The sequence below is a fragment of the Bos indicus x Bos taurus genome, chromosome 3, assembly GCF_003369695.1.
Source record: "Bos indicus x Bos taurus breed Angus x Brahman F1 hybrid chromosome 3, Bos_hybrid_MaternalHap_v2.0, whole genome shotgun sequence".
Taxonomy (NCBI): domain Eukaryota; kingdom Metazoa; phylum Chordata; class Mammalia; order Artiodactyla; family Bovidae; genus Bos; species Bos indicus x Bos taurus.
Window position 1 is genome coordinate 95,627,747 of NC_040078.1, and position 12,673 is coordinate 95,640,419.

The 12,673-nt window shown below is 36.6% G+C and overlaps 1 protein-coding gene across 2 annotated transcripts in view; it reads left to right on the forward strand.

The window, feature by feature from the left end:
* The window catches only part of FAF1 (Fas associated factor 1), a 499,974-nt gene that overhangs the window by 144,194 nt on the left and 343,107 nt on the right, over positions 1-12,673 (forward strand). For both annotated transcript variants that reach the window (XM_027537300.1, XM_027537301.1), the window contains exon 4: positions 951-1,156. In XM_027537300.1, coding sequence (XP_027393101.1) covers positions 951-1,156 — 206 coding nt within the window. The remainder of the gene's footprint in view (positions 1-950; positions 1,157-12,673) is intronic.

The following is a 12,673-nucleotide window of genomic DNA, read 5'->3' on the forward strand; positions in this document are numbered from 1 at the left end:
TAAACAAGGCTTAACCTAGCTTGTTTTTGGTCATTCTTGTCATTGTTCCTATTCGAGCCCCCCACCCATTAATTTACTTTAGCTTCAGGGTGAGAAGAAAAGTATTTTAGAACTGAGCTTATAGTTCTTATGTTGGAGAAAAGTTATACAATAATGATATTTAATGGGAGCATTTCTTATGCTCCCCCACTACTTTTCCTACTGAGGGGGAAAATAGTGACTATATATATATATATATATTATATAAAATATACATTAAGTTAGAGAAAGAAATCCAAATTCTTTAGAATTATTTCTCCTCTCATTAGTTTGTTAAATGTGTATCTCCTGTGATAAAGTATTGAACTTGGCAGATGATACAGCCAATAAAAACACAAATGTGAGCTTCATAATTATTGGTAGTGGTGAGAAGTTAGAACTAGTCTGAGGTAGTAAAACGTGCTCTGAGTTGAAAAATATTCAATCTGAGATATGAAGGATAATTTAGCTAGAAGAAAGGTGAAATTTGGGGATGGGATGGGAAGGAAAGATTGTTCTTAGAAGGAATGGTTAAGGCTATTTGTTTATTTGGTTTAGAAATAGTAAAGTTTTCAGAATAGATTTTGTGGAAAATGTAGTTAACGACTGGGTAAGTAAATCAGAAAGAAAATACTGTGGGTTAAGAAAATACTGTAATTCACAAGAGTTTAAATGATGTTTTACCAACATAGTAAGAGCACAAGACAAAAAAATAATTGAATAATATGTGTGATACTACTATGAGAGGGAAAGTAAGGTGGCTTTCACTCAGTGGGAGAGATTTTGTGAAAGAATTAGAACTTAAGTTAGTCCTTGATGCACAGGTAGATAAATATGATGTGAAGAACAACACAAGCCAAGTATGGAGTAGATCTTTAGTGGTAATTTGTAGTGATTTGGTTGATGATAATGCTTTTTTGTCAATATTTCAGTGACTATGGAGGTGAGACTATATCAGGACCTGCATTTGATCCAGCAAGTCACCCAGCTCCAGCTCCTGCTCCCTCTTCCTCTTCAGCATTTCGACCTGTAATGCCATCTAGGCAAATTGTAGAAAGGCAACCGCGGATGCTGGACTTCAGGGTTGAGTACAGAGACAGAAATGTTGATGTGGTACTGGAAGACAGCTGTACTGTTGGTAAGGTTTTTCCTGCCATATAGCCTTCACAAATAAAAAATTTATTAGGTAAACATTCAGCTCATATTCTTTTCTTTTGAGTTGACTGCTATACCAAGAAGGAGAAAGAAAACCAGATTGATGTTGTTCCATATAGATTATTGTGTTCTAATTTTAAATACTGTCTTGAGATTGAGGTAAGTTTGAGAAGAAAGGTTTTTTGTTCTACATATACAGAATGGTATATAAAGCTGTTTCAGGGCAGATACCAACCAAATATCTCAGAGCTTAAAAAAAATAACAAAATTATTAAGTACATTGATATCAGACTTTTTAGCTGAAGTGCCCTCATTTTTAATACTGATTAATGAGAGATCAGAAATAAGACATTTCCATTACTTTCCCTCCCTGGCGTCTGAATAAATGCTTTAGCATTATTCTTTCAAAGGAAACTCAAAGTGTATGCCTGCCGTTTTAAGACAAACTTTACCAAAATTCTATAGAGAAACTATGTTGAATTCATATTCGATTCAGATTATTTGATCCATGTTTGTTGTAGAACCAGAAATTGTATTTTTATTTTAATAGAATTTTGCCTTAAATCTAAATTTTAGATATTTCTGAAATTTTGCTTTTGTTCATTTTTGGGGAGATTCTTATTTAATTTTATTAATTGAAGTATGTTAAGAGAAAAGCAAGGCTGTTAAAACTAATCAGATAGTTGTTCCTTTACTTAAATCCATTAAGAAACTTTCCACTGTTTGGAGGATAAAATTCAAGTCTTTTAACATGGCCTGTAAGTCCCTGCTTGACCAGACACTGCTGCATTTCTAGTTTTCATCTGTTATCACTCTCCTTCTACTCACCGTGCCCAACTTGTAATGGACTTCTTTCAGTTCACTGAATAGGTTATACCCAGTAAGGCATTTGGACTTGTTCTTTTCTTTGCCTAAATTCCTCCAGATATAAATGAGATATGTACATTATAGTTTTATTAACAGTAGCTACATTGTTGTACAGCAAATGTTTATAACTTTTTCACTTGTAGAAGTGAAACTGTATCCACTGAAAAGCAACTCCCCATTTTCCCCTACTGCGGAGTTCCCTGGCTGTTGTCATTCTATTTTCTGCTTCTATGAGTTTGACTACTTTAAATATCTTATATAAGTGGAATCATGCAGCATTTGTGTTTCTGGATTATTTCACTTAGTATGATATCCTCATGGTTCATCCATGTTGTAACATATTACAGGATTTCCTTTTTTAAAACTGAGTAATATTCCAGATGTTCAAGCTAGTTTTAGAAAAGGCAGAGGAACCAGAGGTCAAATTGCCAACACCTGCTGGATCATCGAAAAAGCAAGAGAGTTCCAGAAAAACATCTATTTCTGCTTTATTGACTATGCCAAAGCCTTTGACTGTGTGGATCACAATAAACTGTGGAAAATTCTGAAAGAGATGGGAATACCAGACCATCTGACCTGCCTCTTGAGAAACCTATATGCAGGTCAGGAAGCAACAGTTAGAACTGGACATGGAACAACAGACTGATTCCAAATAGGAAAAGGAGTACGTCAAGGCTGTATATTGTCACCTTGCTTATTTAACTTTTATGCAGATTACATCATGAGAAACGCTGGGCTTGAAGAAGCACAAGCTGGAATCAAGATTGCCGGAAGAAATATCAATAACCTCAGATATGCAGATGACACCACCCTTATAGGCAGAAAGTGAAGAGGAACTAAAAAGCCTCTTGATGAAAGTGAAAGAGGAGAGTGAAAAAGTTGGCTTAAAGCTCAGCATTCAGAAAACTAAGATCATGGCATCTGGTCCCATGACTTCATGGGAAATAGATGGGGAAACAGTGGAAACAGTGTCAGACTTTATTTTTGGGGGCTCCAGAATCACTGCAGATGGTGACTGCAGCCATGAAGTTAAAAGACGCTTACTCCTTGGAAGGAAAGTTATGACCAACCTAGATAGCATATTCAGAAGCAGAGACATTACTTTGCCAACAAAGGTCTGTCTAGTCAAGGCTATGGTTTTTCCTATGGTCATGTATGGATGTGAGAGTTGGACTGTGAAGAAAGCTGAGCACCAAAGAATTGATGCTTTTGAACTGTGGTGTTGGAGAAGACTCTTGAGAGTCCCTTGGACTGAAAGGAGATCCAACCAGTCCATTCTAAAGGAGATCAGTCCTGGGTGTCTTTGGAAGGTATGATGCTCAAGCTGAAACTCCAATACTTTGGCTACCTCATGCAGAGAGTTGACTCATTGGAAAAGACTCTGATGCTGGGAGGGATTGGGGGCAGGAGGAGAAGGGGACGACAGAGGATGAGATGGCTGGATGGCATCACCGACTCGATGGACGTGAGTCTGAGTGAACTCCGGGAGTTGGTGATGGACAGGGAGGCCTGGTGTGCTGGGATTCATGGGGTCGCAAAGAGTCGGACACGACTGAGCGACTGAACTGAACTGAATATTATATTGTGTGTATGTGCCATGTTTTATCTGTTCATCTGTTTATGGACATTTAGGTTATTTCCACCTCTTGTCTATTGTAAATAATGCTATGGTGAACATGGGATTGCAAATATCTCTTTAGACATTACTTTCAATTCTTTGTGTGTGTGTTGGTTTATTCCTCTGTTTTTTTTGTTTGTTTGTTTTTGTTTTCTGTATTTCATTTTATTGGAGTATAGTTGATTTACAATGTTGTGTTAGTTTTAGGTGTACAGCAAAAGTGATTCAGTTATATGTATATATATATATATTCTTTTTTTTTAAGATTCTTTTCTCTTATAGGCTATCACAGAATATTGAGTAGAGTTCCCTGTGCTATACAGTAGATCCTTGTTGGTTATCTATTAATATCTTATATATAGTAGTGTATGTGTATTCATTCCAGGGTTCTAGTTTATTGCCACCCCTCCCCATTCCCCCTTTGCTAACTGTTAGTTTGTTTTCAGTATCTGTAAGTTCATTTCTGTTTTGTAAATACATTCATTTCTTTTTTTAAAAAGTAGATTCCACATATAAATGATATATGATATTTGCCTCACTTCACTTAGTATGATAATCTCTAGGTCCATCAGTGTTGCTGCAGATGGCATTATTTCACGCTTTTATGTGGCTGAGTAATATTCTGTTAGAGCTTCCCTAGTATCTCAGCAGTAAAAAAAATCTGCCTGCCAGTGCAGTGCAGGAGACGTGGGTTCAATCTCTGGGTCAGAAAGATCGCCTGGAGAAGGAAATGGCAACCCATTGCAGTATTCTTGCCTGGGAAATACTATGGACAGAGAATCATGATGGGCTGTAGCCCATGGGGTCGCAAAGAATGAGACACGACTTAGGGACTAAACAACAATAAATATTCCATTGTATATAGGTACCATATCTTCCTTATCCATTCCTCTGTCAATAGACTTTTAGGTGTGTTCTTCTGGATTAATACCCAGAAGTGGCCTTGCTGGATCATATGGTATTTCTGTTTTTAATTTTTGAGCAGCTTCTATACTTTTTTGCATAGTGGCTGAACATTTTACATTTCCAGCAATAGAACACAAGTATTCCTTCTGATTTTTCCACATTACCAGTGCTTGTCATTTTCTGATATTTTGTTTTTGTTTTTATAATGACCATCTTAACATGTATGAGTGACATCCCATTGTAGTTTTGATTTATAGTTCATGATGATTGAGTATCTTTTTATATAGCTGTTGATCATTTGTATGTCTTTGGAGAAATGTCTGTTAAAGTCCTTTGCCAAGTTTTAAATTGGATTATTTAACTTTATTGCTATTTAGTTGTACATTTCTTTGTTTTGAATATTAACCCCTTAGCAGATAATGTAGTTTGCAAATATTTTTTCCCATTCTGTAGGTTCCTTTTACTCTGTTATTCCTTTTGCTGTACAGACGCTTTTTAGTTTAATTTAGTCCCACTAGTCTATTTTTGTATTTGTTGTCTACGCTTCTGGTGTCATATCCAATAAATCATTGCCAAGATAAATATTATGGAGTTTTTTCTTTATGTTGTCTTCTAGGAGTTTTGCAATTTCAGATTTTTAACCCATTTTGAGGTAATTCTTGGGTATGGTATAAGATAAGCATCTAATTTCATTCTTTTGCATGTGGCTATCCAATTTTGCCCACACTATTTGTTAAAGAGACTCTTTATAATGTAGACTTGGTACCCTTGTCAATGATCATGTGACTTATGTGTGGGTTTTGTTCTGGACTTTATTTTATTCTCTTCTTTATGCAAGTCCTGGGCTGTTTTGATAACTTTGTAAAATTTCTTGAAGTCAGTAAGTGTGAAGCCTTAAGTTTCATTCTTCTTTCTCAAGATTGTTTTGGCTATTTAGGGTCTTTTGTGGTTCCATATGAATTTTAGTATTGTTTTTATTTGAGATCTTTCTACTCTTTAAAATGTAGGCATCTATTGCTAGAAACTTTCCTCTTAGCACAGCTTTCCATAAGTTTTGGTAATGTTATGTTCTCATTTGTCTGATGATATTTTCTACTTCTCTTTATTTCTTCTTTGGCCTATAGGTTGTTCAAGCATTACATTGTTTAATATCTACATATTTGTAAATTTTCTGGGATAGAGGACATATTAGGTGGTGGTGGTTGTTTAGTCAGTAAGTCATGTCCACCTTTTGTGACCCCATGGTCTGTAGCCCTCCAGTCTCCTCTATCCATGAGATTTCTCAGACAAGAATACTAGAGTGGGTTACCATTTCCTTTTCCAGAGGATCTTCCCAACCCAGGGATCAAACCTGCATCTCCTGCATTTGCAGGTGGATTCTTTACCTCTCAGCTGCCAGGGAATCCTGCCATATTCGGTTACAAACAAGTTAATGGATTTAAGAAGACTCAAATCATACCACATATGTTTTCCAACCACAGTATAATGAAACTGAAAGTCAGCAGCACTTTCCTTTATGCTTTTCTTAAATTTATTATCTGTCCTGAGCATGTTCCATGTGTGCTTAAGAGGATGTGTATTCTGATGTGTATGCTGTTGGATGTTATGTTTTGTACATGTCTGTTAATTCCATTTTGTCTACAATTTTTGTTCAAGTCCTTATTGATCTTCTCTGTGGAAGTTTTATCCATTATTGAAATCCTCTGCTATTTTTGTGTTGTTATATATTTCTCCCCTTGATTCTTTCCTTGTTGGCTTTGTAAATTGGGTTCTTTGATGTTGAGTACATATATGCTCATAATTGACATGTCCTCCTGGTGAATTGCTTCTTTTATCATTATATAATATTTTCTCACAACATTTTTTCTTTTTTCTTAGATTGAAGTATAATTGATATACAGTATTGCGTTAATTTCAGGTATGCAGTATAGTGTTTCAGTATTTTTGTAGATTATGTTCCCCTATAGATTATTAAAATGTATTGGGTGTAATTCCCAGTGCTGTACAGTTTATTTATCTCACGTATGCTGCTGCTGCTGCTAAGTTGCTTCAGTCGTGTCCGACTCCGTGCGACCCCATAGATGGCAGCCCACCAGGCTCCCCCGTCCCTGGGATTCTCCAGCCAAGTAGTGTGTTAATCCCATACTCCTAATTTTTCTTCCCTGGCTCCCTCTCCCCGTTTTTAGCCATAAGTTTGTTTTCTATGTCTCTGGGTCTCTTTCTCTTTTGTATATACATTCATTTGTATTAGATTTTTTAGATTCCACATAAAAGTGATATCATATATTATTTGTCTTTCTCTGTATTATTTCATCAAGTATAATCTCTGGATCTATCCATGTTTCTGCAGATGACAGCATTTCGTACTTTTTTATGGCTGAATAGTACTCGTGAATGTGTGTGTGTGTGTGTGTTTGGGGGAGTGGGCGGGAGGGATAGGGAGAGCGAGGGATCTCCTTCATCTAGTTGTCTGGTTTTGGACCATTTACACAGAATATCTTTTCTCATTCTTTCAGTTTCAGCCTGTATGTGTTCATGAATCTAGAGTCTCCTGTAGACAGTATATGAGCTTCCCAGGTGGCTCAGTGGTAAAGGATCCACCTGTCAATGCAGGAGATGCCTGAGACGTGGGTTTGATTCCTGTGTCAGGAAGATACTTTTGGCAACTCACTTCAGTACTTTGCCTGGAAAATCCCATGGACAGAGGAGCCTGATGGGCTATAGTCCATGGGGTTGCAAAGATTTGGACACAACTGAGCATACACACAATAGACAGCATATAGTTGGAGTTTGTGTTTTTAATCCATTTAGCCTGTTTGTGTCTTTTGATTGGAGAGTTTTATCCATAAACATTTAAAGTAATAACTGATAGAAAAGAACTTACTGTTGCTATTTGTTAATTGTTTATTTCTGTCTTGTGGCTTTTTTATCTCTTTTCCTCTTTTACTGTCTTTCTTTGTTGATTTTTTTTTTTTTTTGGTAGTATCATTCTTTGATTCTTTTCATTTTCTTTTGTATATCTCCTTTAGGTATTTTCTCTGTAGTTTCCATTGGGTTTATATAAGACATCTTACAGTTACTACAATCTATTTTAACCTAACCTCAGTCATATACAAAACCTCTGCTGTTTTATTGTCTCCTCTTTTTGTTCAGTTCATTTCAGTTCAGTCACTAAGTCATGTTCAACTCTTTGCGACCTCATGGACTGCAGCATGCCAGGCCTCCCTGTCCATCACCAACTCCTGGAGTTTAGTCAAACTCATGTCCATTGAGTCGGTGATGCCATCCAACCATCTCATCCTCTGTCGTCCCCTTCTCCCTCCTTCAATCTTTCCCAGCATCAGGGTCTTTTCAAATGAGTCAGTTCTTTGCATCAGGTGGCCAGAGTATTGGAGTATCATCTTTAGCATCAGTCCTTCCAGTGAATATTCAGGACTGATTTCCTTTAGGATGGACTGGCTGGATCTCCTTGCAGTCCAAGGGACTCTCAAGAATCTTCTCCAACACCACAATTCAAGAGCATCAATTCTTACGTGCTCAGCTTTCTTTATAGTCCATCTCTCACATCCATACATGACTAGTGGTAAAACCATAGCTTTGACTAGACAGACCTTTGTTGGCAAAGTAATGTCTCTGCTTTTTAATATGCTGTCTAGGTTGGTCATAACTTTACTTCCAAGGAGGAAGTGTCTTTTAATTTCATGGCTGCAATCACCATCTGCAGTGGTTTTGGAGTTCCCCCCAAAAATAAGTGTATTACTTTCCCACTGTTTCCCTATTTGCCGTGAGGTGATGGGACCAGATGCCATGATCTTAGTTTTCTGAATGTTGAGCTTTAAGCCATCTTTTCCACTCTCCTCTTTCCCTTTCATCAAGAGGCTCTTTAGTTCTTCTTCACTTTCTGCCATAAGGGTGGTATCATCTGCATATCAGAGGTTATTGATATTTCTCCCAGCAATCTTGTCCAGTATGTGCTTCATCCAGCCCAGCATTTCTCATGATGTACTCTGCATATAAGTTAAATAAGCAGGGTGACAATATACAGTCTTGACATATTCCTTTCCCGATTTGGAACTAGTCTGTTCCATGTCCAGTTCCAACTGTCGCTTCCTGACCTGCATACAGATTTCTCAAGAGGTTGACATCCGTTGGATCATCAAAAAAGCAAGAGAGTTCCAGAAAAGCATCTATTTCTGTTTTATTGACCATGCCAAAGCCTCTGACTGTGTGGATCACAACACACTTTGGAAAATTCTTAAAAAGATGGGAATACCAGACCACCTGACCTGCCTGTTTTTGTTACTGATTCATAAATTGCATCTTTTCATATTATGTATACATTAACATATTTTTAGTTATACTTATTTTTTGCACTTTTGTCTTTTAACTCCTCTCTCAGATTAAGTGTTTTAAGTACCACTGTTAAAATATTCTGTGGTTTGTTTCTATGTAGTGTCTTCTTGTTGGAACTTAGAGTACTCTCTTGAGCATTTCTTATTAGGTTGGCTTACTGTTGATGAACTCTCTCAGCTTTTGTTTATCTGGTGAAGTCTTTATTCTGCCTTAATATTTGAAGGATAATTTTGCTGGCCATAGTATTCTTGTTTGGTGGTTTTGTTCTTTCAGAACTTTGAATATATTATTCTACTTTCTTTCGACTGGAAAGGTTTCTACTGAGAAATATTAGCTGATAGTCTTGTGAGGGTCCCCTTTATGTGACAAGCTTTTCTCTTGCTGTTTTCACATTTCTCTTTATCCTTTAATTGCCAGGTGACTCAGTCGTAAAGAATCCACTTGCCAATGCTTGAAACTCAGGACATGTGGGTTTGAGCCCTGAATTAGGGAGATCCCCTGGAGTAGGAAATGGCTATCCATTCCAATATTCTTGCCTGGAAAATTCCAGGGACAGAGGAGCCTGGCAGGCTACAGTCCATGGGGTTGCATAGAGTTGTACATGACTGAGTGAGCACACATGCACGCATTCACATCCTTTAATTTGACAGTTTGATTTTAATGTGTTTTGATGTAGATTTCTTAGGATTTATCCTTCTGTTATCTTTTGTGCCTTATGAATCTGAATGTCTTTTCTTTCCCATATTTGGGAAGTATTCAACCATTATTTCTTCAAATCTGCTTTCTCCTTCCCTCCGCAGCTCCCATTATGTGTATATTTGTCCATTAATGGATTACCATAAGGCCTTTGGCCTTTCTTCAGTCTTTTTTATCTTTCATTTTATTTCTCTGGATAATTTCAAGTGACATGTCTTAGCACATAGATTCTTTTTGTTAATCAAGTCTATTGTTGAGCCCCTTTAGTGAAATGTTCAATTCACTTATTGTATTTTTCAGCTCCAGGATTTATGTTTGATTCTTTTTTATAGTTTTTATAATTTTTATACTTTCTGTCTCTTTGCTGACATTTAAAATGAGCTTGCATTTTTAAAATCACAAAACTCATCTACTGATATTGAAAAATAATTTTATTTATCTTTACAGGAGTATTATAATTAGTTAGAATTGATCATGCTTATTGCCTATACGTATTTTCAGTAATATTGCCAAGTTATCCTTGGTATATTAGGAGGGTATTAGCAGGCCTTTACTTTCTTAGCATAATGATGAATGTATTCACTGTAATTAGAGAAGTAACTCAGTGTCATGTAATACTTTCTCTTTTAAATCATAAAATTATCTCAAGTTTTTATCTATTTTAAGAATACTAGAATACAGTTCTGTATTAAATAAATTTTAACTGCTCTTGTATAGCATGAGACTGAGTAGTTAATAGCGACTCTTTCAAATTGACCTTATTCTTTTTGTTGTGGGAGACCTGAGTTCTATCCCTGGGTCAGGAAGATCCCCTGGAGAAGAAAATTGCAATCCATTCCAGTATTCTTGCCTTGAAGATCTCATGGATGGAGGAGGAGCCTATGGAGGAGGTGGATTATAGTCCATAGGGTTGCAAAGAGTCAGACATGCCTGAGTGACTTCACTTTTTTGTTGTTGAAGTATTTGGGATATGGTGAAAGTTCATGGATATTTTAATCACTTCATCCACTTTTTATTGGTTCACTCAGTTGGAGTCAGTTTTGTGTCCCTGCTCATTTCAAAGATGGTGATGAAAATGTTCACTTCTCGATTATATATGTTAAAATTATACTTTAATTCTATCCTAGTTTGGAGAATGTGAACTATTTTAAAGCTTTGTTATAGATATATATGATAGAGTTTCTAGGGGTCACATTTTGTAAACTCTTAGTCTTTTAATTTACTGTAAAAATGGACTTCTACAGAAGCATTTGTGTTATCATTCATTTGGACTGCAGCCTACCAGGCTCCTCTGTCCATGGGGTTTTCCAGGCAAAAGTACTGGAGTGGGGTGCCATTACCTTCTCCATAACCCTGAATGCTGCTGCTGCTAAGTTGCTTCAGTCGTGTCCGACTCTGTGCAACCCCATAGACAGAAGCCCACCAGGCTCCCCTGTCCCTGGGATTCTCCAGGCAAGAACACTGGAGTGGGTTGCCATTTCCTTCTCCAATGCAGGAAAGCGAAGAGTGAAAGGGAAGTCGCTCAGTCATGTCTGACTCTTTGCGACCCCATGGACTGCAGCCTACCAGGCTTCTCCATCCATGGGATTTTCCAGGCAAGAGTACTAGAGACACTGATGTATAGAACAGTCTTGTGGGCTCTGTGGGAGAGGGAGAGGGTGGGATGATTTGGGAGAATGGCATTGAAACATGAATAATATCATATATGAAATGAGTCGCCAGTCCAGGTTTGATGAATGATACTGGATGCTTGGGGCTGGTGCACTGGAACGACTCAGAGGGATGGTACGGGGAGGGCGGAGGGAGGAGGATTCAGGATGGGGAACACGTGTATACCTGTGGTGGATTCATGTTGATATATGGCAAAACCAATACAATATTGTAAAGTTAAAAAATAAAAAAAAACTTAAAAAAAAAAGAAAACAAATACAATTTAAGTAGCTACATACATTTTATAAATGAAACTTGATTCCAAATAAATTGTAAGCCGGATACTATTATTGTATGATATGTATCTTTCTACTACTTGTCCACACTGTTCCAATTTTTTATTTGTTCTGGATTATAGTTATTCTCTTATTATGAATTATATACCAGTTAAATAATCACATCATGGATGTTTTCTTTGTTCATTGTTGGTTTGTTGATATGCATCACTGTGGAAGGCACACTCAGGGATATTTGGAATTGTTGGAAGTTTTTTTTCTTTCATTTCTTTCACTGCTTTTGATTAAGTTCTCTTAGTTTCATGGTATCACTTGAATTCCTCCTTTATTTTGATTCCTTATGTTGCAGTTCAAGAATTAATTTCTTTCATTAGTTACTGTAACAGTTCCTCCCTCTATTTCTATTCTTTCAGTTTCTTCCTTCCTCTGTTCTGTATCTTACATAGTTTTCCTATGGTGATCTTTTATAATCTTTCTAAATCTCCTCATATCCTTTGGTGGTACCTTACTTTCTATATTCTGTTTGACTTTCTTCTTTCTTGTTTTAGTTTTCTGGAAAGCTTACACTCATCTTTGAATACCATGAGTAAACATCTCCCTTTATGAAGCCCTTCCTAACCACTGTTGACATAGTTACTTTGATTCATCTCTTATGATATCATAAAATTTTGTGTATACTTTCAAAATTGATTTTAAAACATCTTACTCTTTTTTTGTGTTTTGGTTTTCCCTTGTGAATATTAACTTCTCAAACTCAGAGACCATGTTCTTTTTTTGTCTCTGAATTCTTCCTCTAAACGCAATGTTTGGCGTCGGACACGACTGAAGCGACTTAGCAGCAGCAGCAGCAGATCAGTTAATATGTATGTCTCAGTAAATGAGCATGTGTATAAATTTGTATGCACATTAAATCGTCTACTGCAGGAAATTTAAAAAATAGACACATGAAATTTTATGTGACTTATAATTGTTAGTTTTTAGCTGTTGGCCATCTTACTGTTATTAAGGAGTTGGATAAATACTACTTTTCCTGTATCTCTCTCTCTCTCTCTCTCTCTCTCTCTCTCTCTCTCTATATATATATATATATATATGTAAATAAATACTAAAGTAC